At 42.9% G+C, this 26,277-nt stretch overlaps 1 protein-coding gene across 1 annotated transcript; it reads right to left on the bottom strand.

The window, feature by feature from the left end:
• Positions 1 to 5,179: 5,179 nt before the first annotated feature.
• SDR42E2 (short chain dehydrogenase/reductase family 42E, member 2) lies at positions 5,180 to 26,277 on the bottom strand (the record flags this gene model as incomplete). Its single annotated transcript, XM_079320887.1, has 23 exons — positions 5,180 to 5,945; positions 6,506 to 6,579; positions 7,214 to 7,277; positions 7,907 to 7,972; positions 8,127 to 8,264; positions 9,503 to 9,585; positions 10,987 to 11,062; positions 11,834 to 11,952; positions 12,240 to 12,297; positions 13,257 to 13,352; positions 13,866 to 14,147; positions 16,427 to 16,527; positions 17,801 to 17,969; positions 18,172 to 18,245; positions 18,560 to 18,623; positions 19,419 to 19,484; positions 20,509 to 20,646; positions 21,141 to 21,223; positions 21,618 to 21,693; positions 22,033 to 22,151; positions 23,142 to 23,202; positions 23,973 to 24,068; positions 26,056 to 26,277. 23 exons carry the CDS (start codon positions 26,275 to 26,277, stop codon positions 5,697 to 5,699), a joined length of 2,574 nt encoding a protein of 857 aa, XP_079177013.1. The 3' UTR covers positions 5,180 to 5,696.

Below are 26,277 nucleotides of genomic sequence, written 5' to 3'. Positions count from 1 at the left end.
CCGCCCCGCTGAGGGGAGGGAGGAGGCGGGAGCCGGGCAGCGCGGCCGCCCCTCACCGCCCGCGGCCCCGGCAAGCGCCGCCTCCCGCTCCCTCAGCCGCCCCTCAGGCACGGCCCCTGCCCGACGCTTAATTCCTGTGAGAAAAGCGATAAAAATCTGAGCAGAACCCCCAGCTAACACCGCGATGGTAGCGGTGGGGGAAGCCCGGGAAGAGTGGGGACAGGAAGGACAGCGGGTGTGTCGGTCTCCAGAGCTCTGCTCACAGGACAGCCGCCCAAATTTGCTTTTATTTCTGTTCCCGTTGGGAACTGGAACTTTGGTGAGCGGAATGGAGGGGGTGTCCTGGGGCAGGTGCTCCCATGGGAAGCCCCGAAGATCCCAACCCTGAGGGAAGGCATAGGGAGCAGCCGTGGGCAGCGACCACGGGGCCTGCCTGCACTTCAGGTTGGTCTTTTCAGCCGAATTAAATTGCACTGTTGCACATTTCCCCATAAGAAATGGCACTATTATGCACCAGATTTCATGTTCTAAAGACTACGTTTCCTCAAAGCTCCCACATTTGCATTTTTCCTAAAACACTGGCTTTCTTGGTTGAAAATACCCATGTTTAAGCTTTTCCTCAAGCTAGAATTTGTGGAAAATTTAAACAAAACTCCTCACCCTTTCATGAGTTACACGGAAATTAATGTAAATAGGTTCTGGCTTAATTGTATTACTTGGCAGTGTGCAAAGAGTCAGCCTTTTTTACTGCTGTTCAATCCCTTATTCATGTAAATAATCTTCATTAGTGCTTTTTACCATGAGTAGGTAACAGAAGCAAGACTGGAAGATGTGAGTACATCCTTCATGACAGATGGATGGTCTCCTGCAGCACCACAGACAGAAAAATGCACAATCCCTGTGCTCTCTGAAGAGAGCAGAAAAACACTGCTGCTGAGATAATCTTCAGGAGGAAGATTACCAATATTTAATTAAAAACACACCGAGCAGATGCTCTGACACTCTGCCAGGAAAACCCGCCATTATTTACACAATTTAAACTTTGTCTCAGTGACTGGAGGGAGCAGCACACGTGTGCAGGAACACCACCTGCAATTTGAGGGTACATGTAATTTTATCACCAATTTCCAGCTTCATGCTGAGGGTGCAGCCCTGGCTTGAGAATGTCAAGCAGACATTCATTAAATGAGCCCCCATTTATGCTGCTTCCTAAGGGCACATTTTTTTCTTAAATTCGTGCAGAGTTTAAACTGAAACACATTTGCAACATTAGGGATTGTGCAGAAAAACTCCTGTAGTCCTATTAATCTCCCAGCTGCAAATCACTATGGTAAATATTAGCAGTTATCAATAACTGAGCACTTTTGCCTCATGAGCACCAGAACTGCCTCTCCTCATTTATTACTGCTGAGCACCCCCAGGAGAGCAGCAGGCTGATGTTGGGGTGCTTCAGGGCCTGGGAAGAGCACAGACTCATCAAACGAATTCTGAAGGCCTAGGAGAAGCCAGATGTCTGGTTCCCACTGAGTGAAAACGTGTTGATAATGGATAAAAAGTCAACACTTGCCATGGCAGGTGACTGATAATGGTGGAATACTGTAAGTGGTGTGATACATGAGCACAACTGAACACGTCATGAGAGTAGCTCGCTTTAAACTCAGGCAAATCATGGAATCATTAGGGTTGCAAAAGACCACCACCCTGTTACTAAATCCCACTACACTCACTAGGCTGCATCACCAAGTGCCACCTCTGCTTGTTTTTTGAACACTTCCAGGGATGGTGACTCCACCACCTGCCTAGGCAGCCTGCTCCAAAGCTTAACCCACTCTTTCAGTGAAGAAATTGTCCCCACTATCCAACCTGAACCCCCCAATGCAGCTTGGGGCCGTTTCCTTTTGTCTTGTTACTCGGGAGGAGAGACTGGTCTCATGTTGCCACAACCTCCTTCCAGGGAGTTGCAGAGAGCCTCCTTTTCTCAGGCTGAACACTCCCAGCTCCCTCAGCTGCTCCTCATAGGATTTACCTCTAGACCCTAAACCAGCTCTGTTGCCTTTCTCTGGACACAAAATACTCATTTTGGATTAAAGGGAACCCCATAGCTGCCTTCTGCCATAAATCCTCATGGAGAACAGGAACATAGGTTATGCCTTCTCAAGCTACACATTGCTCATGCTTTTAAATAAGCCAGCTCTGCTACCCTGGTGTACTTATTCCCAGGTTTAAGCCTGAAGCTTCTCTTCTATTGTCTATAACATTTCCTTGAAAGAACAGTCATAAAAAACTAAAGACATGTTGAAATCAGCCATTGGCCAGACATGCTGTATATTCTAGTTTCAGTTTTCTGTTTATACATTAGGTGTTATATCCTTTACACTTAAAGAATTTGATTCACTTATTTTGCTGTTTGAAAATATTAAAAATTAAATTAAAAATGACAGCCTAGGAAATTAGTGGCCTACAAGTCTAATATGTTATTCTTCCATTGACTGTGTTCAGCACTGCATGTATTTTTTTCCAAGAGCACTATAGCTTGTAAAGTTTCACTCTGCTCATTTTAAAAAAGGTTCCCTTTAGAAAACATTGTTCTAGGGAACTGTGGCTTTTGAAAGACTAAGGACACCCCATATGATGTTAACTTGCAGAGCAATTTTATTCAGTATTTGTTTAAATTTACAGATTTAAAAACTGCCTTTAAATCAATCAGTTTCCAGACAATTTGTGCCCTCATACTCCTATGACAATCTGGTTTTACAAGGTAAATAAACCTCACTCCAGTCATATGGGAGGTGCATGTAACACATACCTAAAACTTCCTGGAGCACCAATGCATGACTTTCTATGAGATTAAGGGCAATGGTGGACATAATTTCTCCATGTTGCTTTAATTGCATTGCATTTAGTCTTGATATTTTTAGCTCTGTCCACAAAGCAATTATACTAATTTCTCCTGCAGGCCTCCCAGAGCATGAGAATTGGTCTTTCTACTCACCAGTGACCGAATCTGGCTGTGGTTGCCAAAGCCAGCTCTCTCATAGAGGTGGATGGGGGAAGCACCTGCTCACACCGCGCCCGAGCTCAGCAGGAGGTAAGCGAGCTGCCGGCGAGATAAAGGCGGGGGGCGTCCCGTGCTGGGTGGGAATGGTTCGGCTGAGGACACACCGCGATGCCAAGGGAGCAGCTGCCCGGGAAGGTCACTGGCCTCGCAGCGAGCTGGCAGCTCTTGGGCAGCACGTGTGCTCTGGTGGGCCGGAGGAGACTGCAGCGGCGAGGGAAGGTGGTGGGTGCAGGACGGACTCTCTTCCCCGGCTGCCAAGGCACCAGCCAAGGGCTGCCCTCGACCCTGCGTGACCGCGGCACGGCCACCGCCGGGGCTGCGGATCCGCGCAGCCGGGCAAAGCCCGCCCGAGGAGCAGCTAGAGCGGATCCACCACACCGCACGGGAGCGCCTGCCGCGGACGAAGCGCCCCGAGGCGCAACCCGACGGCCGGAGCCCCTGGGGAGGAAGGGGCCGAGGCTCAAGGTGCGGCCGAGCCCGGGAGAGGGAACCGGACCCGGCGAGACCGGCCGGGAGCCGCAGCTCCGGCTGAGCGCGGGGCCACGTGCGCAGGCGGCGCCGGGCGCGGGGCAGCGGCGCCACCTCCCGGGCGGGGGCGGGAGCTGCGCTGGGCTGGGCCCGGCGGCGTCGCCGCAGCCGCGGGCACGGAGAGCGCGAGGCCCGGGACGGCGGCGGCAGTGGCGTTCACGGGGAGCGGCAAGCGCCGCAGGCGGGTGCGGTGCCGCGGAAACAGATGGGCGATGTATTTAGGTAGATAGGAAGAATGGCGGCTCTGCCCTCCTCAAAGAGGCCTGGCGGGCGCATGAGCAGCCAGGCGGTAGCGTGGCCGAGTGGTCTAAGGCGCTGGATTTAGGCTCCAGTCATTTCGATGGCGTGGGTTCGAATCCCACCGCTGCCAAGCTGTTTTGCCGCCGCCGCGGCGACTCCTTTTCGCAACCCGAACAGCGGGAGCGCGGGATCCGCCGGCGGGGGCGGCCCGGGGCCGGAACGGTACCAGCGGCGCCGCCCGGGGCCCGCACGGTGCCAGCGGCGCCGCCCGGGGCCCGCACGGTACCAGCGGCGCCGCCCGGGGCCCGCACGGTACCAGCGGCGCCGCCCGGGGCCGGAACGGTACCAGCGGCGCCGCCCGGGGCCGGAACGGTACCAGCGGCGCCGCCCGGGGCCGGAACGGTACCAGCGGCGCCGCCCGGGGCCCGCACGGTACCAGCGGCGCCGCCCGGGGCCCGCACGGTGCCAGCGGCGCCGCCCTGGGCCGGGCGCGGCGCCCCGCGGGCCCTGCGGATTGTCGGTCACGGCCATTAAAATCAATATTAGAAAGTTGTGATATGAACTAAGGAAAAAGGATCACCAGCTGTGCGATCGAGTGTCTCTTGGTTTAAGAATAACACGGCAAACACTGTAATTTTCAGGGGTTCTGCCTTTCCTCGCTGCCTTTGGGTTACAGCGCCCCACCTGCGGGCCTGGCCCTTGGGAGGTGCCGGTGTTCGCACCCTCTCCACGTTCTCACATCCATCCACCATTACTCCCCTCCAGATCGTGATTTTTCAATCTCTCATCCCTAGTCCTTTCCCAAGCTCTCTCCTGTTTGCATCTTGCTCTTGGTTGTTCCATCTCCATGTTACAGGTTGGAAAGATGCAGATGGGAAGGAGATTTCTCTGAGAAATGCTCACAGTGAGCAGTGGATGGGAAGAAGCTGGAGCCTCCCAGACCGTGCTTTGGGTCCAATTTTAGCTGAACAGTAATGTGAAAAGCACATTGTTCACTTCAGCTGCTGCAGGGATTTGCTCAGTACAGCTGCTGTACTTTAGAAATTTGGTGCCAGAACAGAATTGTGCTTTAAGTTCAACTGAGCAGCAACTGAGCTGTGTTAGTTGTTGCCCTTAGCTATAGGAGGTGAAGGAAGCTGCACAAAGATCTGTGCAACACAGAGTGGCAGATTCCTCTCATGTGACATAAATACACTTAACTAATGTATTTTACTTAGTAGCTTCCAATTTAACTAAAATACCCAGTTTTGACCCATGAAAAGCCTCTACCAGCACATACCTGCAGCTCTGCACCAGGGACAGGGCAGGGAACAGTTCTGGGACATTGTGCAGAGGAACAGCAGGGACTTTAGCAATGTTTCAAATACACTTTTATTTTCCCTTAGATGTGGTGCTAGAGCTAATTCATGAAACCAGACAGTGTGAAGTCTCTGTAGACCTGGTGTGTGTTATTTGCAGTAATCTGTTCTGTCTGTGCCTTTGCTTGTTCCTCTGTTCCCCAAGGTAGTGAGCCATGACAGAAGCTGTGGTCAGTCTTTCTCTTTATTTCAGCCGTTTTTCTTCACTGGTGAAGTACTGCAGGCTGTCTGCAGCTCTTGTTCTTTCTGCAGGTTCTCATTTACTTCAGCAATCAATTTGAAAGTTGTTGTTTTGGTTTGAAATAGAGGCAACAGTCTTGAGTCTGGTTGTGTTTTGGTGATTTGGCAATTATTGTTTACTGTATTTTAATTTCTCAGGTCCAGCCACTCATCTGTAATGATTTTGTTTGTATATTTAAAAGTAGCTACCTGTTTGTTGCACTGTGCCAGTAATTATGGTGGAGGTTAGAATGATCTGAGTAGCAATACTGTGACTGTGCAGTTTATGCAGCTCAGTGTCTTCTTTCTTTAAAAAAATGCAGATCTAAAAGGCTATCAAGTTTTAAAGAAAGAAAAAACAAAATTAAAGTAATAAAAAGAGTAAGCAAAATATTGAAGAAGAGTTGATAATTGGAGGGCTGTGGTCTGGATTCCATGTAGTGGTCCACAGAATCAGCAAAGTCGTACTTCAGTGGGCGGTACCCCAGCTGAGCCCGTGCCTTGTCTATTTTAAATGTGTGAGTTACAGAAATATTCATAACCTGCAGGGCAAAAGAATCAACATACAAAGGTATGACTACACAGGCAACTGGAACAAACTGTAGAGACACTGTTAGAGGAAATGGAAAATACAAAAAAAACCCCATAACATTATATCAATGTCCCATAAGTATTGCACACATTATTTTTAAAACTGTCCACTCAAAAAGAGATTGTTGAAAGCACAAAGAGACATTGAAGGATGCAAAATAGAATCTGTAAATGTCCACAGAAATGTTCTGCAAATGTTCTCTTGTTTGGCTACTCAAAAAGGATGATCAAAGCCTTCTCCTAGGTTCCTAAAGATCCAGGCAAGTCATACAGGATACTGACCCTGGAAGAGAGGAGCTGAAGAAGCCTCTCCCAGATTGCAAACAGCTTTTCAGAAAGCCTGGCAACCAAGCACAATATATTGCCTAAATTGTACACAATGCATGTATTTGCCCTGGAAACTGGAGGCTGAAGTAGCACTGGGTGGATTTTATGTTCGACTGACTTAAAGTCTCCCTCATGTTAACATGTCCCATGGGAATTAAGGGAAGTTTACAAACACAGACTTTACCTCATTTCTGGTCAGCAGTGGGGGCAGGTCAACAATTGGTCTCAGAAGTGAGTGAAGGTGTTCCATGAGTGTGGCTGCATAACAAAAGATTTCGACTTGAGGTAAGAACAGTGAATTGCTTTGCCATTGTGACTGTGACATCTCTCCCACTGTAAATGCTCACAAAGGATAATCACAGACCTGAGAGCTCAGGGTGCATTACTAACACCATCAGGACTACTTGCTCACAAGGGGCTGGATTTATTCTTAATTATTGTGCTTGTGGGAAAAGGATTTGGAAAAGGGAAAAGGTAATGAGGCTTCATAAAAAATATGGCAACTCTTGGATTCTGTCTGAGCTGTATGGAGGGGTTGATTCTGGAGAGAGCAAATCATTTAGCTGTGCAGCAAAGCAGATACTCTTCAACATGTTTCATAGAGCCATTAAGTTTTACATTTAACTTTTTGTATCATTAACTTCACAAAGTTTTACACCTGTTAGGTCCTACATAAAACCTGTTTTAGTGGGACTTCAATAAGAAATCACCTGATTTCAACATACTGCACAGAGGTGAATTTTACACTGCTGAACACTAGGTGAGCACACATCATGTTATTTTTCTACATAAAAATTAAAATTGTGGGCAAATAAACTAAAACAATGTTATATTACAGATAGAAATGAGGGTAGCATGAACAGGAAAGAGAAATGTTGATAAAATATTTTACCTGAGGCATAGACTAAGCAAGTAGGAATGCGTATCCATGGCTTACTGCAGCCTAATCTCTCAAACTGGAAAAGAGTTAAAAACAATGACAAATCCCAGAAACTTCAAACAAGTTTTAAGTTTCACTATAGAAGATATGTATGGAAATATTTACTGTTAAAACAGAAAAATCATGGCTCTTAGCTTTTACTGTTTTTCATTTGTAAGGAGATGCCAGTTAGATGTCACCCACAGACACTATGTCATTTTCCTATCTTAAAAAAAAGGAAAGAAATGATGAAAATTAATCAAAATGTCATGGTGTGCTGATAACTAATTCAACATCATGACATGCTTATGGTTTTGAGCCTATCATTAACAACAATATAGTATTTTAAAAATAATGAGCAGATGATTACTTGAGACTTATATTTTTTTGCCCATCCCAAATGTCCATTATTCCCATCTGCATGCCCCAAAAATGAAGCCAGTAACAGCTCAGGACAGGGTGCTGATGTAGATGGTCCTTTGGTCTTGGGGAAGACAGTTGCTTTAATGCAGTATTTTGGGTGGGCTTTGTTACACTGAAATTCAAGCAGGAATTAAACCCAGATTCTGTGAGTTCCATGTGAAACTCTCACACCCAAAGCAAAAATACAAAATGTAGCATGCACACAGTTAAATGAATGTACTTGGAAATCAGTATTGCACATACAAGTGGAGTCAGCCATTCAAAAAGGTTGGATTTTTCACCATCATGAATGAAATACACCTGACCACTCTGTTAAAAAGACAGAGAAGAGACAAATCAGTAAAAATAGTGCTGCATATATATTGACTTCTTTTTCTTTATCTCACCCCTTATGACCAGCTTAAAATAATCCAGCAATATCCACTGCCAAATGAAATATGTGGTGGTTTTACTGTGTACTTACAGCTCTGAAGTGCTTTTCAGGGGTGAGAGCATCAGCAGCTAGAATATGAGCTTGTACAAAATTCTCTACATGTATCCAGTTCATTTGAACACTAGGGTCTGCAAACTTGAAGCTAAGTAGCCTTCTCTCAATAATCTTCTGTAGATATAAACAAACACAAAACCATTAAAAATGGGTTTTAGAATGAAGTAAAGTGTACTTTCTTGTCCAGCTAAATGTAGGTTTAGCTCTACTTTTAAAAAAATGAAATGCATAAATCAATTAAAATATTCAAGGGAACTGCTCATGTGAAAATGTCAAAAGATGTATTGCAAATATGTGCTGAATTTATAAAAAAATACAAGTACATTTATAAAAAAATACAAGTAAAATATTATATGGAAAGGTAAGACAGTTCTGAGTGGATCAAAAGTATTGACTAAATTGGATCAAATTTATCAAATACCTTTGGCTAGGAAATCAAATACACTCTGGTTGGAAGGCAAGCACCCCAGTTTTCATTGAGCAGGCAAATTTTAGAAACTGCCAAATATGACATTTGCATAAGGCCTTAAAATTGGCTCAAAACAAATAAGCTCAAAATCAAATAGAAACTTTAGAATATTATATTCTAAAGGGGCTAAAAATAGTCTGAGATTTAACTAAAATGACATTTTCCATTCTCAAAATTATTTACAAGATGATAAAGTATATTTTGGCTGACTACAGTATGATTTCCTACCTCAGCCACAAACCAAAAAGATCTATTATGTGGTCAACTCAAATCTCTTATTTCCTGAAAGCTGTGTGTAACTTTATTTTACCCTAATTATTTTAAAATAACTGTCTCCCAGAATTCTACAGGGATCATGTTCTACATGTCATCTTTTGGCCCTGCAGTTTAAAAGCAAGTGAAAAAGGGTAAAATGTGAACACCTCAGCTGCTGCCCCTCAGTAACCTGTTGTACCAGAGGGTGCTTCCAACTCTGAACCTGCTTCATTGGACAGTGAAAGCTGTTAATAGTTGAGACTGGAAATAAGATATTTTGCTGTATCTCTTTTCATTAATATTTAAAACCATTTGGTGTAAGTTGCATGTAAACAGACATTTGAAATATCATGGGTTGGCCTGAATCTTAAAGTAATCATTAAATTATAAAGCTGGATTTTCAAGTGTTTGTATTTAAAAATTAAAAAAAAAAAAAAGTTTTTGCATCTACACTTTACAGCTATAATGCTTGTTAAAAAAAAGTTTAAATAACCTCAGCAGATGACTGAATTGTTGAATTGCTACCCAATAAGATCAATCAATTTATAACACAAATAAGTGATGCTCCTTTCAGCTTTTTACCCATATCATAGCAAACTCTGCTGGTTAAAAAATGCAAATGACATACTGCTAGCCTTGGCAAGTGTCTCTGCTCTTCTGGTCCATAGATTCCTGGGGGGCGAAGAACACAGGTGTGGAGTATTCCACCTCCTAGAACATGGAGAAGATCATTCTTAAGAGACCTTCATGTCACTACATTGCATGAGCCAAAGGTGCAGCAGCAAAACTTACTCTAAATTCATTTCACTACCCTAAGAAATAATACATGCCAAAAGGTGCTGCATTAATAGTTGGGTATTAGCATAGGAGAATCAGAGCGTGCAAAATAGCAAGGTAAGATTCAGAGAAGTCCAGCAAGCATAGCTGTGTTCTTAGAAAATATCAGATATTTAAAATTCTCCTTCTAATCAGTCTCTTGTCTCTGTGCTAGAGCAGTGAATGAATGTGTTGGCTGTGGGGATGAGTTTGCTGAAATGAGCAGGTTGCTTGAAAATATTTTGGATAGTGGAATGAAACCAAGCAATCCCACACAAAATTATTGATGGGAAGCAGTGACCTGTTAGCAGAACAAGGTAGAGCTGAAAGGTTCCCTCAGCAGCAGGTACAGTTCCCACTGGAGTGAGGTAGGAGCTCTTGGCAATCTCAATGGGATCATAAAAATCAAATCTTCCCATGTACATCAGTTGGCTGTTTCATCACCTGCTAATAACTGTTCTTAACAGTACTTGTAAACATATCAAATATTCAGTCCTGCTATGGCACAGGCTCAAAATGGGATATTTGGAACACTGACTGGTTCTATTTCTATTGACAAATTGCTCCTGAAATTAGGAGGGGCTTTGATGTGAAGAGCTGCTAAGGAAATGAAGGGAGAAAACCCCTTTTCTTATTTCAAACAAAATAATTTTGTTGGGATGGAGTTCCCATCATGGACTTTCTATCTGTTGTAGCCCTCTGCAAGTATCAAGTGAAGAGTCTTTTCTGTAAGTTGTCCCCAGCTAAATTTAGCTCAGTATCACTAGGTCACATAGAATCATGTTGCACTTTACATTAATTTGTTTTGCACTGGCAGTTATAGTATCTCACAGGTGAGCTTAAGTATTCAAGTGTATAACTGGCTTCCTCAACATGGAAAACTTTAGGAAGCACTAATAAATAATTCCAGGCTCTAGGCTCAGGTAGCTACTTCAGATTTTAATATATAACTTGAGGGGGTGTGTGGTATGTAGCAATCAGCATTTGGGTTTTACTTATGTTGCTGAGACAATGACATTAAACACTTGTTTTTGTTTAATTTATAGATGTCTTATTATTTTTCATTAGCATACTGAACTTACTGCTACCATGCTAAAACCTTTTACAGGCAATGTGGGAACTTAAAAACAATTAAAAGTAATTTTTAAATTAATTGTGAGAGGAGGTTGGTAACTTAATTTCTTAACTGCTGGGCAATCTTATCCACTAAGGATTGATACAGGACACAGGATTTTGGGGAGGAACAAGAAGAGGAGAAATAAATTCTACTATGAATTCATACTCAGACAAAAGTACCTGCTAGTGAAGATCCATTAGCTGCTAGTACCATTTGTTCTGCAATTGATTTGGTTCTGGAATAATGATCAACAAGCTACAGAGAAAAAAAAATACATTTGTATCAGTTCCTAGAATGACAGAACAGAGAGGTTTCTCCACTAGATTTTACTTAGCAGATGGCAACAAGTATCTCAAAATACAGAAGCTGTGGGGTATTAGGTTCGAGATAAAACACATGAATATTGCTAGGGCAAGGAAGCATTTTTGTGTATGCAAATCTGCTTAATGCATTTCAGCACATTTGAGAAGCAATAAATATATGTATGCTTTAAATGCTGCCAGGAATGTAATTGATCACTACTTTGTAATCTGGATTTCTTCTTCAGGTAACAGAAAAGTCAAGCCAAGTTTTGAAGTCATTACACTTGGACTGAAGTATCCTGCTCACTTCCATGTGGCATTGTCCCAGAGAAAATGTTATTTTAAAATATTATTTAAAATATTTATATTTTATCTCCATCTCTACTTCTTGAAAGACTGTGAAGTACTTGATGGAGAGAGGAGGGACAAAAAACAACTGTGTATGCAAAGCAGACAGAAGTGCTTTCTCTTTTTAATTTAAATGCAATAAAACCATATAAAAATAGGCTGCTTTTCTAGATCAGCTCAACCTTGAATATATGTCATCCTCTAAGGGAAAACCAGAAAAATCATGTAGATAATAAATACCTAAAGATGCACTAAGCCATATAACAGAATCTGCATGTCCAGGTAGAATATCCTTGATGTTAATATGTCATAAAAACTCCAGGCTTTTTCAGAAACATGGAACAGAGGAATTTGAAAATACAATACAACAAAATACCTTGTCAATTGGGAAATATTGCAAAGATTCCTCATCCCCATCTTCAATGGGAAGCCCTCCAAACACCACATTCACTGAGCTGGTGTACACCAGCCGAGGGATGTCTTGTTGTTTGCAGGCTGTAGCAATGAAGAAAGTCAATTACTTTACTGGAAAATTATCTGGGAAAAAAAGTTTGTGTGACTTTTTTTTCTAAAAAGAAAAAAAAAGTTAAAAACTACAGTGCTGGTTCTCATATCACAACTCGTAGTAGAATTGAGCATAAACCCCCCACCCTGGGATGTGATTCCTCATTTTCTGCCATCAGTGTAAAAGTACTTGGTAACAAATGGAGTGTGCCAAAAAGGCCAACTGGCTTTCTCTAAATATGCTGTACTAACCCCTAATGGCACAGTTAAATACCTACCATTAAGGATGAATCTTGTTCCATTGATGTTTACTGTTTCAATCTCTTTTTTATGCAGCTAGGAAAAGAAAAAAATAATTTAGTGCATTTTTTAGTAATAATACATATTGAGTTCAATAGGGGGATGTTATAAATGTCCCCAAATAAACATAGCTTAGTGCTTTAATTGTTAAAAATGTCATTTAGACTGCTGTTTCAGACTTAAAGAAGTCTAATAATTAGTTTTAAACTATACCTATGTTTTTCTTGTATTTTTACAGACTAGTCTGCTTGAAGCAAAGAAAACTGTAGTGCTTCTAAAAATATATATCCAGTTATTATATATCTTGCAGCAGTGTGTTTAATATCTGTGTTTCAGTAGCACTTTAGTGACCAGTTATCTCTAATCAGAGTAATTCCAATTATGCATTGCTCAGTGGCAAACAACTTTGAGTAAGCTGTTCTATCCAGACAGGGTAATTACTAAAGTTCTTCTTATTAAATAAAGTAAGAAAGGGGTGTGTTTGTTTGTGGATGTGTGTGTGTGCACTTGTAACTGTAATTATAAAATTGTGACTCAAGAGTCCAGCATCAAGTGCATCTGTACAGCTTTTTACCAAATGGCAAACAATTAAAGACATGAAATATTGTTATTGTTATAATTCAGATATGTGAAATAATTTATAATTTTGTTAAAGTTTTATTCCTCTAGTGACCTTACACCTAGAAGATCCATGTGAATGTTTAGGGAATAGTCAGGGTTTTGGAGGGAACCAGCCTCCCTTGTCCTTCCTTTTGTCTTCACAGTGTTTCAGAACATTTCAATGCCATTTCCATCTCAAGCACCTTCTCAGGATGCTGCAGAACCTCTAATGGAGAGGAAATCACTCTGCAGGCACCCTGCTTGCAGCTGGCACTCCAGTTTGCACAGAGCAATTTACCAAAAGATCAGGGTAATATGAAGAGATGAAATCTGTCATGCAGTCTTACATCAAAGTCTCTGCAGTCACAGAAAAAACCCAAACTGTGTGGGCTCACCTGCTCTGTTCCTGACATTCCATATGAAGCTACGTGAAACACACAGTCAGCCCCTTTAAAGGCTGCCAGTATGGCACTGTAATCCCTGATATCTGTCTGCAATACAAAAGAAAAGATATTTGGACATGAAATCAAAGATATTTGGACATTAAATCAGTGGGTTAGCACAAAAGGAATCCATATATATAATGCATTTACAGAACTGTGCCTGCTGTACAAATATCCTGGGACTCAAAACTGGGCACACCTCACTACTTGCTGATAATTATACTTTTCTTCCATAGAACCCAAAGGACTTTAAAGACCTTCATTAAGGTTCACAGTAGTCCTGTGTTTATTCTACAGGTGGTTAAACTAAGGTCTGGATGAAGGCAGGATCCTGAGGAGTCAGGAGTGAAACTGCTCAGTGCATTACAGGTTTCCCTGGTTTCCTCATTAAAAATCCTAAAATCCATTCACCAAAACTCATGTGGGATATTCACACAGTTAAAAAGGTTACTAAAATTTGAAATAATTGGCAATTAGATAGTTGGATTCTGTGAAAAGTAAGACATTATGGAAAGGGAAATGAGCTAACTTAGACTGTCGGGAAAATATTATTTACCATACCTGGATCCACACCACTCCATTGGGAATCGTCCACAAAGGCTTGTGTATGTCACACAGAACAACAGAAGCTCCTATGTTTGCAAGAGCACATCCCAGCTTGTATCCACAGTAGCCTGCCCCTCCTGTCACCACGGCTCTCATACTGATCTGCTGCTGTGCTCTCACATGTTTGCTCTGTTTGGATTCGGGGGTTTGGCGATCGAGGGCTACTGCTCCACTCATTTTTGGTTTTGTATCAATGAAATGGTGCCTGGCACTACCAGATCCATGTAAAAATTCCTTCTACATGGTGAGGGTTGCTCCATAGCACTCCTGGATGCAGACAATTTCAGGGAGTTTCATGTTGACAGGATCTATTCACAGCAGTAAAATCTGACTTTAATGCAGCCTGTTTAAGAGAGATAAAGACAAAAGCAAACCAAAATTTATAGTCCCCAGTTTACTGCCAAGACAGACATCTGAGAGAAATGGTATTTCCAGCTTCTTTCTAAGAACCAGCAGCTGAGCATCAGTTAAGAATACACTGAGTTGCTATCATGGGCAGAGCTGGAGCTGAGGTAGATGAGGATTTCATGAGGGAAGAGGGATGCCCGATCCTCCTGTTATAACTTTAGAAGGTGTATCAGAGAACAAGGCTATCCAATCCCTCGCTTTCGAGGGGAACTCGAATAAAATAGCTGCTATACTATAGAAAGGGTAAAAAACTGCATTAAGGACAAAGTAATAGTGAATCACTTATTTCCTGAACATGGTGGTTCTTGCCCTTCCAGGGGTTCCTCACCGGCACTCAGAACATTTCACAGGCTGTGCCTACCGACTCCCTGCGACACCCGGTCCCTGCCCCGGCCGCAATTAAACATTCAAAGCCACCCGAGCCCCGCCGGGGCTCTCTGCATCTCCCTTGCAAATGGGCCGGGCGGCGGCGCAGGGACTGTGCAGGGCCCGGCCCGGCGGCCGCGGGCGGCTCCGTTGGGGCCGTTGGGGCCGCGGGCCGGGCACGGGCAGCTCCAGCCTCCCCTCGGGGATCCGCAGCAGCCCCGGCGCCTCCTACCCTGCAGCACCTCTGACACCCCACCGCATCCCTGCTATCCTCTCACCCTGCAGCACCTCTGACACCCCACTGCATCCCTGCCACCCTCTCACCCTGCAGCACCCCTGACATCCCACTGCATCCCTGCCACCCTCTTACCCTGCAGCACCTCTGACACCCCACCGCATCCCTGCTATCCTCTCACCCTGCAGCACCTCTGACACCCCACTGCATCCCTGCCACCCTCTCACCCTGCAGCACCTCTGACACCCCACCGCATCCCTGCCACCCTCTCACCCTGCAGCACCTCTGACACCCCACCGCATCCCTGCCACCCTCTCACCCTGCAGCACCTCTGACATCCCACCGCATCCCTGCCATCCTCCTCTCACCCTGCAGCACCTCTGACACCCCACCGCATCCCTGCCACCCTCTCACCCTGCAGCACCTCTGACACCCCACCGCATCCCTGCCACCCTCTCACCCTGCAGCACCTCTGACATCCCACCGCATCCCTGCCATCCTCCTCTCACCCTGCAGCACCTCTGACACCCCACCGCATCCCTGCCATCCTCTCACCCTGCAGCACCTCCAACATCCCACTGCATCCCTGCCACCCTCCTCTCACCCTGCAGCACCTCTGACACCCCACTGCATCCCTGCTATCCTCTCACCCTGCAGCACCTCTGACATCCCACTGCATCCCTGCCACCCTCCTCTCACCCTGCAGCACCTCTGACATCCCACTGCATCCCTGCCACCCTCCTCTCACCCTGCAGCACCTCTGACATCCCACTGCATCCCTGCCACCCTCTCACCCTGCAGCACCTCTGACATCCCACCGCATCCCTGCCATCCTCCTCTCACCCTGCAGCACCTCTGACATCCCACTGCATCCCTGCCACCCTCTCACCCTACAGCACCTCTGACATCCCACTGCATCCCTGCCACCCTCTCACCCTACAGCACCTCTGACATCCCACTGCATCCCTGCTATCCTCTCACCCTGCAGCACCTCTGACATCCCACTGCATCCCTGCTATCCTCTCACCCTACAGCACTCCTGACATCCCACTGCATCCCTGACACCCTCTCACCCTGCAGCACCCCTGACATCCCACTGCATCCCTGCCACCCTCTCACCCTACAGCACCCCTGACATCCCACTGCATCCCTGCCACCCTCTCACCCTGCAGCACCCCTGACATCCCACTGCATCCCTGCCACCCTCTCACCCTACAGCACCCCTGACATCCCACTGCATCCCCACAGCACCCCTGGGTTCCACTCATCTAGCAGCAGCTTTTGGGATTGCCCAGCTTTCCTGGGATATAGCACATCCCACAGCATCCCCGGGATTCTGCTCATCATGCAGTGTCCTTGTAGCCCACAGCATGTCCTGGGCTGCCAGGGCATCCCTGGGATCCAGAGCATGCTGTGCTGGTTCTTACCTCCTGGTGTCTTCACACAGCTGTGACTGCTGCACAAGAGCATCCTGTCAGGAGTGAGGGCTCTGGCCACACTAAAGTACCTGCAGAACAGGTTGTTCAGGAAGCAAACACCACCTCCTGCTACTGGTTGGACAGTCGGTGGTGGGACATTGCTCATAGAGATGCAGAACTTCTGAGACACCTGCAAAACAGCAGAGTTCCCAAAGAGGCACAAATAAACAAATAATCATTAAGGTCCCTTTCCACCTGAGCCTCCCTGGGGTCATTTGAGCCTGGCAGGGTGTGAAAAGGGTCAGGAGCTGCCATTCCAGGCAAAAGTTAGGCTTTGAACACGTTTACCTCTTTTGTTCCAGCTTTGCTATGCCTGAACATTCACATTAAATTTTAATCACTTAAAGACACACTGCAGTTATGTTAGAGTAGGAGTAACTCAAGGAGTAACTTTAACTGAGACTCAGTAAAGACCCACAGAAATTAGAGAGCTGGCTATTCCCAACTGGTACTGATGATTGTTTTAAAATCTCAAATACTGCATCTGTAAGAAAGATAAATCAATGTACTGAAGTCAATTATTGTTAATCAGTGCTGTTACAAGAGTGATGTAAAAAGCATTCTACCCAAAATACCAAACCACAGGTTTGGTGTTACAGGACTGAAACTATGGGACTCCACAGGGATTTACAATCACAAAGCCAGCAAATTCCTTGGTTAGTCCTCACTGAGGAGCATCCAAACAAGGTCAGAGACAGTATTTGGTTCAGATATTATTTATTATTGCATTGAAAGGATATTTGATTTACAAACACACATAATGATATTTATTACATTTTTAAAAAGCTTTAGAACAACAAAACTATTTTACATAAATATGATTTTCATTCCACTAATCACCTATTATTTATAAATATTTAATTTCCATATTTTTTGCACTGTTTTCCTGTTCTCTGTAATTCCTCAGGGTAACTGACAGTAGCTGTAGCCATGGCTTCATCAGAAGAGTTTAGGCACCCTTGTCTTCATTGGAGCTCCTGGACTTGTTGCAGCACTGTTATCCTGTGACAGTTCCTCTTCTTCCACCTTCTCACCCTCCTGAATTACCACTTTTAGAAAATGCTTCCCAGCATGAAGCAATCACTTGATGAAGATCTCTTAAAACTACTCCTGCACCCATTTGTGGTGAACTCCTTTGCTGTAACACAGTGTTGCTCTTGGGGAACATTTCCTGACATATCCTGTGTTTCCACTTTTCTAGTTGTTTTTTGTTTGGGGTTTTTTTTCTTTTTTAACAAGGTCAGACAGGTGCCATCATAGTAATATGAATAGCAAAGTGCAGAGTGGCTAAGGAGTGAGGAATGTCCTATGACCAGAGAGTTAATACTCAGAAACAAAATGAGGTTTTCTGGAACAGATTATTTGATTTTAGAAGAAAGAAAGAATGATCAAACTTAACAAACTGCCAAAAACAAGCACCATTTTAAGGAAAGTGTGATCTTCTTGGCAGGTAGGTCTTGTTTTCAGATAATGATCCACAGAATCAGCAAATGAGAATTTCTTTGGTTTGTAACCGAGTTGATTTCTTGCCTTGTCTATTCGGAAAGTGTGAGTTACAGTGACATTCCACACCTGAAAGTCAAAAGGACAGTAATGGCAGTGACTTTAATATCTGATTTTCTAGAACTTGGATGAAAATACATCAACAGTGATACTACAATGGAAACAGAACAAAAAACAGCTGCAGTGCAGACTGTCCAAAGGGTGTATCACGTCATTAATGAGAATTTGAGTCAGAAATATATAAACATTATCTTTTTTTTTATATATTTACCTCATTCCTTGTCAAGAAAGGTGTAAAGCTAAAAACTGGCTTTAGTATCAGGTGCAGATATTCCATCACAGCAGCTGTGAAACAGAAATTACTTAATGAGATATCTGAGTAACAATAAACTGAGACAATGCTGACATTATACATCCTGTAATTCCTATTGGTAGAAGGCACTGTTTAATTTATAAAGTACATGATAAAGCCTTTAAATTTTATCTTTATAATTAATACCACATGGCACAGATGATTATTCTCAATTAAAATAATGTTAAGTTATATAATTCCTGCAGTTTGGGTCCCTCCATTTTATTAGACTATATAGCTTGATAGGAATAAAAAAAATTAAACAACCCATCACAATAATTAAGTATGTGCTGTTCTTTTTTTTTACCTGCTATATGAACCAGGAGAACAGGAATATGTATCCAAGGTTTCCTGTAGCCTAATTTTTCAAACTAAAAAAGGACATAAATAGAAAGAATTACGGACAACCAGTACCAAATTGAGGGAGTGAATGAGGCATGAAAATGAAAAAAAAAAAAAAAAGTGTTGATAAAACTTGTATCTAAACTTTTTTTTCCAGCTAGTCTTCCAGTCAATGCAGGTAGTAAGAAATGTAATTGAAGCCCACTACTCATTCTTTGGTGTCCACCTCCCACCCTTCCTCTGCAATTGGACAGTAAAGGGGAATAAAAGGCCATTTCCAAGGGGGAAGTGACCCAGACTGGAATACTGAACTACACTTAAATACAGGCTCAATTTTCTGTCATTTTCTATGGTGGCATTGCAGGATGAAAACTTTGGTATGCTCCTAGAATCCCAGCCTGGTGTTTCTGAAAATATAGTGTTGTCTGTTTTTATCTTCTAAGATTAGATTGTGAATGGGCTTCCCCTCTGTGCTGCAGCTGATGTGGGGACAAGGGATAAGCAGAGGCTGTGAGAGTCCTGCCACATGCCAGTGGCAGAGCTTGCCATGAACTCTGGGTTTGCTGCTCTGTCCTGCAGCAGCTTCTGGACTTCCCAGCTAAATCCTCTGACAGCAATACAGCCAAACTCCCCAGTTACACATACCCAAGACTTCCCTTAACACCAGTGGAGCTTGGGGATATGCAGGGAACACAGGAGTGAGTTTAATGTTCAGTAATTCAGCAGTTTGTGAGCACTGAACTCACATAGCTGGTGTGGTGTGTCAGTCAGGGACAGGACTTGTGCCCGTGGTGCTGGGAGCAGCAGGGCTGTGCAGTACCTACCAAAGGCACAATCCACTCTGAGAAGATGACATTCTCACCATCGTGGATGTAATAAGCCTGACCACTCTGGTAAGGAAGCAGAGAAAAACAGTGACAAAACTGTGCACAGGATGGCATTTTCTGTCTGTCTCACACCTACCTACCTGCCATGAATTTGTGAGCAGCATGCACAAGGGGAATGCACACAGAGGAGACTGTCCTCACTGGCTGCACTGTGGTGGAGCTGATGGTGATAACCATGGTTAGTGTAGATCAGAGCTCAGTTTCCCTGTGTGCTAGCCCAGCTGTTGGGGCATTATGTTCATTATGTGCTGGGCACAGAATTATCTTTGTGAGTCCCACAGCAGGGGCAGCACTGATGGCATTTAACAAACACAGCTCTGAGTTCCTGCTGTGCTCTGGATGAGGAGTCTGAGCACCCAAGCAAACCTGGGGCTCTGGGAGTGTTTCAATCTGAAACAGCAGCATGATTTCCCAGCACTGAACTCATTGAGAACACGTGCAGAGGTGTTCACCTGTGTCAGTACCTGTTGTCTGTATCTTCCTACCAATCTAAATAAATTGGGCCCTTCAGGAACTGTGAAATGTTGTCAGGTCTGTAATGCTTCACAGTCCTAAGACTGGTGTTGCAATTATTTAAAAAATGCTGAAATCAGTAGAATAAAAGGAAAAACCTCTAAAAATGGTCCATTGATTTTGTACATCTCTTTTAGTAATTTTCAGCTCTGAAAATTCAACTGGAATGCCTCAGAATGGTTGCTCTAAATTTTATGCATCTAGGGTCAGAACCTATTTTAAGAGAATAACAGGATATATAATTTGTGTAATGGTGAATATATTAAGCTAGTTAAAAATATGGTTTCCTCCAGTAACCCAGAAAATTATGTGTTTTCAAACCAAACAAAAACATCATCAAAATATGAGTCAAATAAATGTATTTGCATTTGCATTGTCTATGTGCTTGTGGAACTACACACAGTTTTAGAGAATTTAGCATATGACTCTTTGGACACTCTTTGATCTTAAACATCAAAAACTAAACCTGTTTGAGAACTCAAGCTAGGACACAATGATTATATTGTTTACTTACAGCTACATAGCCCTTCTCAGAGGTGAGAGCCTCAGCAGCCAGTAAATGAGCTTGCACTAGATTTCCTATGTGAACCCAGTTCATCTGAACTTTGTGATTCCCAAACTTGAAGTTAAAAAGTCTCCGCTGGATATTTATCTGTAGAAACAGAAAGCATGAGATAACTGCATTATTCCTTTATTATGCACTATAATATTGATTCTGTCTCAACCCAAATATTTGGAATTTGATGTATTTGGGTACAATTACAGCACAAGAAACTTGTCATGAGAAAAAAAAAAGAAAAACAACTAGTGGGTGGTTTTGGAAATCAAAGACAGTTGCACTGATAGGCAGAGGCAAATATATAGTGACATTATATTTTTTGGCAGAAACTAAAGTGGATATTTGAAAGACAGTATTTCTACTAAATTATAGAGATGCAAACCTAGTTCTTTGACCATGGCATTTCATCCTTCCACTTTTCCTTTTCATGAGAAGCCCAGCTCGATCCTGCTATTTGTTACCCTATCCCCAAGCTTTCCCCCAATTCCCACAGGGATGGTTAAGAGCTGCAATCAAGGTTCTACCACTTGTGTTATGCCCTTACAACCACTTGTGGTGTCCTCCAGAGCTGAGTACAAAACACATACAGCTACTCGGGGCAGGTGCCGCTGCTCTTCGGGTCCGTAGATGCCCGGCGGGCGAAGCACACACGTGTGCAGCTGCTCCCCTCCTGGCAGAGAGCAAAGAGACTGTCACACAGCTGGGATGGCAACGTGGCTCACACATGCTGTCTGCATTTACAAAATTAAGGCTCTTTTTGGCTGTTCTGTGTGGTTTGGCTTCTTGGGAATTTGGTTTGGTTTTTGTGTGAAATTGAGTTTGGCAGCAGTGACAGAGCGGAGCTGAGCAGCCTGAAAAACCTTCCTGGGATTGCAAGAGGATCCCATTGGACAGTGCTTACAAATTGGTATTATGAGAACAGCTAATTATCCACAGAAGGCACGAAAAGAAACAAATAAATCCTTATTTCAGTGGAAATATACTATTGATAAATGAGCAACCAGAGAAAAGAATGTCCATTAGCAATTCTAAAGACAGAAAAGCCCCACATGTTTTCCATGTACCTTTGAGTAAAGTTCCATTAGCAGCAAGAACCATTTGGTCTGCAATTGCCTTGGTTCTGGAATAATGATTAAATTGCTATAAGGAAGCAGAATAAGGTAATTATTCAATCTGGAAAGGCAAACTTACTGTTTATGCCTGACATTTCAATCTAGCCAACTCACAGATATCAGCTGAGCAAAACAAAACTAGAACTAGTAGGATTTAGAGTTTGTTTATGACAAAAAACAGATTTACACCTTAGTGGCACAAGTTTAGCTTCAGAGTGAATTTAAATCCATTCATATTTCCTTAATTAATTTTTAATGCTGAATGTACTGAGAACAGTACAGTAAAAGAACCTCTGCTCTCAGAACAGCCTTCACACAATCTGCCCTTGGGCACAGTAAATGCCACACCATCCCATGGACAAAGTACCTTTTCCAGTGGAAAATATGGTACAGTTTCTTCATCTCCTTCTTCAATTGGATTCCCTCCAAACACCACATTCACTGTACTGGTATATATCAGTCTGGGGATATTTCTTTGTTTGCAGACTACAGTGAGACACAGAATAATTTATTTTACAACAAAAATAAAGAGGGAGAAAAACTGAACTGGCAGGTTTTCTTCTTGAAAACAAATATTACAATTATAGAAAAAAAAGTATTTTAATTTTCCTTTATCATTTAATATAATATTATCTTTCATGCAGCTGGAATTTTTCATCCCAAATATGTAAATATACACATTGTGCTCACCAAATGTTTCATGATGAGGTACCTAAAACTATCATATCTCTGGATTGCAGTCATCAACTGGGTTGAGTAATTCTCTTGATGGGGTAAAAATTCCTCCTTGAGAAACCTTTCTTAAAACCTGTTAATTTTACAAATTGAATCTAAAGAGATGAGTAAGAACATTTGTTGTGGTGCAGCCCTTGGGGCCACTCCAGGCCCTGGTTACTCTCAGTTCCATGAGCTGCTCTTGCACCTCATTTGGAGGGACACAAAGTGACAGGGGAGCCACAAAACTTCCTTTGTCTCACTCTGTCCCTAAGTGACAAAGGATGTGTTAACAGGAAAACACACCCTGCTACTGTACACCAGCTCTGCTTTAAATACAAAGGAAATTAATGTTATTTGCAAAGCAAAGACTTAATTATGAATTCCAGTCTTGTGTAGCTAAGACACTGTAGTTAAATTCTGCTGCATATCTGTCATTGCAAACTTTAATAATGTAAATTTCCTTATAATTTAATAATATTCCTAAAGTTGAAGTGCATTAAAATGCAAGCTCAGGGATTTTTAGAATCTACAGAGCACTCTGTGCAGCTGGTTCATTGGCTCATTTTGAAAATAATAAATATTAATTATTGTTATAAATACCTGGGAAAAAATACAATAATAAGGTGTATTATTAAAATGATGATGAGCAGGTTCATGCTTCTCCCATCATCTTGGTTTGCAGGGAGTCAATGGAAATGTGACATTATATGTTTGTGTGGGTTTGGATCAGATGCAGAGAAAGAAAATCTAGGTACCTACCATCAATTATTATTTTTGTGCCTCCAACATTTATGGATTCAATCTGATCTTTCTTTTGAAGCTAGAAATAGAGTTTGCACAAGATTTAATTAATCAAACGAGTCACATTTACTATATGATGGTTACAATTGCCATATCTAGAATAGTTGAGGTCTTTTTGTGACATATTACAGTTTTGTCTGTCTGACATACAGTGATTTCTGGCAATTCTCATTTTTGTCTTGTTCAGTGTATGAGCAAAGACAGTTGAAAAGTGAAAGATGAAATGCATCTAAAAGGAAATAATAATACTTCAATATTTTGTCACACCCCAGATAATTCATGATATAGAAACAAAAACTGTGGGCAGGTTTATGCTCCCTGGAAGCTTTCACAAGTTCTTGTTTCAGTGGCAATCTGTCCTGTTACTAAAATAAATCAGTAGCTTCATGACTTTTTTGCTAACACCTTCTGTGGCTATCACTGTCCTTCAGCATAACATATTGATTGTGGTCTGTCTCCTCCTGACTGAGCTCACAAGAAGAAAATGCATCAGTTTTAGTTTTGGAGATGCTGTCCCTCTTCTTCAGGTCAGAGAAAAAGGCTTTACCTTCTTATCCAGGATCTTAAAACTGTGATCTCATTTTCCCAGAATATTTTGTAGCACATTACTCCCACACTTTGACTTTATTATTTAAGGAATACCTCCCTTATTTCCTGTGTGGATGACTTAGCCTTTATAACAACTTCTGTCTGGCATTAATATTGTAAAATTACATTCTTTGTCACGTGCAGACAATTCTTTTTCTTCTCCAAAATAACCAAAGAAAACTTTAGGAAAATGGTACTTGCTTGTTCCAATCCCGACATTCCACATGCAGCTACATGGAAAACACAGTCAACCCCTTCACATGCTTTGAACACTGCTTCATAATCCCTCACATCACCCTGTAAAATGAGAAAAAAATGGGTTTTTGACAGGGAGAGCTCCTTACATTCCCTATAGAACTGTATTAACTATGGCTAGTAAGGAAAATCTAAAGGTATTCTGGTCTGTTTTTCACAGCACTTAGCAACAATTAAATAAAATATTATGGACAGGAAGGAAAAAGCAATGACCAGGAATTTTGCCAGTATTTTGTTGCACAACCAAGATGACTCTTGCTGGCTTCATTATAATGCGTATTTTCACACTTAGTCCTGCAGCCTCCGGGCTGGCAAAACTTGTTTGACTTGAATGGGAGCAGCAGGTGCTGGAGGGCTGGAGAATCCAGCCCCAGGGACAATAAATCACAGCAGGAAGGGTTCAGCTCTTTGCCTTGGAATCACCTAATAAGAAAACTCTGTTTCTGTTGGTACCTTGAGATGTGATCTGTGCTGTCTTCACAAATGTCTTTTTATCCATCTAAGGCTTGTTTGGTGCAATGTATGGCAACTTAAATTGCAGTTTTGTACAAGAGTAAAAAACTCAGTACAATCTGTATGTATTTAATACTTTAGTGTACATTAGTGTAATCACATTTATGGAATTCCATGTATCACTGAGCACACCTGTATCTAGTATTAAATCCTGTGATGGGGTTAGAATATTATATTGCATTTTTATATACCAGGTGATACTGCATTAACATAGCTACATAATTGATAAAATAATCCCAAAAGAAACAACTGAAGGTAATATTAAAAGCTAATCTAATCAGTCTTTAACTCTCAAGGTTTTCTCCTAAGGTTGCCTCCTCTCCTGAAGTATTTCACCAATTCAGCTACACTCCCCACCCTCAATGCAATGCTGCAGGAGCTAACCAGTATAAACAATATAAACAATATTAGCCATCTCCCAATCACTGCTCAAGGCTCAAACATCTTCAGTCACTTATTAATTCATTTACCAGGACTCCACTGTTTAGTTTTCCATGTAACTCTCGTACACTTTGTAATATTTATTCTTTTTTAATTGATTTATAAAAAACACTAGAAGTTTTTAGAAGATAATTTGAGAAATCTCGAGTCCCCTTTAGAAGATGTAAATTGCCATCAGTCCACAAACTTAAATCAAGTTATGTGGACTTATAGCATTAAAAAATCAAGCTCATGGTATTTGAATGGTTCCTCAATAATACTTTATCCCTCTTCCATATTCTGTAAAGTTGTTCATGAAATTGAACTTAAAAACATCCTGGGTCAGACAAGCAGCTGTGAGAGGTACTGGGAAATGTGTCCTCCACACATGGCAGTGAGCTGTCAAATACTGGAAACCCCTTTTCCAGACACAGTAATTTAAAATCAAAAAGAAGCAGTGCTCATAAATGGGTGCTGCAGGAAGAGTGTGAACAGGGCAAGCAGATGTGATGCTTTTCCCCAGAATGCTCTTCTAGTCTTGAAGCATTTTCATTCAGATGATTTCTTAAGTCCAAATTAATTTATCTATTCAGCAGTGTCCAGTGAAGGTAATTTTTTCTTGAGCTTTGTGCATGCCTTTTACCTGAAAAGCCACATCACTCTGTGCTGAAGTGGCTCCTCACTCCTCCTGGCCCTTCTTCCTGCACTGGAAGGGAGCAGTGCCACTCCCAGCCCCTGCAGCTCCCCTGCTCCTCACCTCTTTCCCAGCCTGGAAATCCCAGTTTTCTCAGTCATTATTCTGCATTCGTGATCCTTTTTATTGCCCTGTCTTGGCTCTTACCTTTTTAGCTGAAATAATTCTCCTGAGCAGGAACCTTGGTCCCCTCACTGTTCACTGTTTCCATGGGGGCTGAATGGCCTCTCAACAGAGCATCACTGGGACCCTGCTTGCCATCCCTTAATCAGGTACTAATACATGCCAGGACCTTTTACCACAGCTTCTTCTTGTCCTGAAAGGCTTTTCCATAAATGTTTTAATCAAAAGTCCTTAAGAGAAGCCTTGATAATGAACATTAGACACAGAACTCCTCCATACCTTGTAAAAATGCGCCCCGCTGGGAATTTCCCATTGAGGTTTCCGAACATCAAACAGCACAACAGCAACTCCAGAGCTCACCAGGGCACACCCCAGATGGTAGCCCAGGTAACCTCCACCTCCTGTCACCAGTGTCCTGCTGCTCCTGGCAGCCAGCAGCTCAGTCTCTGGGCTCTCACAGGGGGGGCTGCTGTGGAGCTCTTCCCTGGGTCCCTCCAGCAT

The sequence above is a fragment of the Erithacus rubecula genome, assembly GCF_903797595.1.
Source record: "Erithacus rubecula genome assembly, chromosome: 17".
NCBI lineage: Eukaryota > Metazoa > Chordata > Aves > Passeriformes > Muscicapidae > Erithacus > Erithacus rubecula.
The sequence above is the reverse complement of the archived record's forward strand: the minus strand, read 5'-3'. Positions and strand labels throughout refer to the sequence as shown.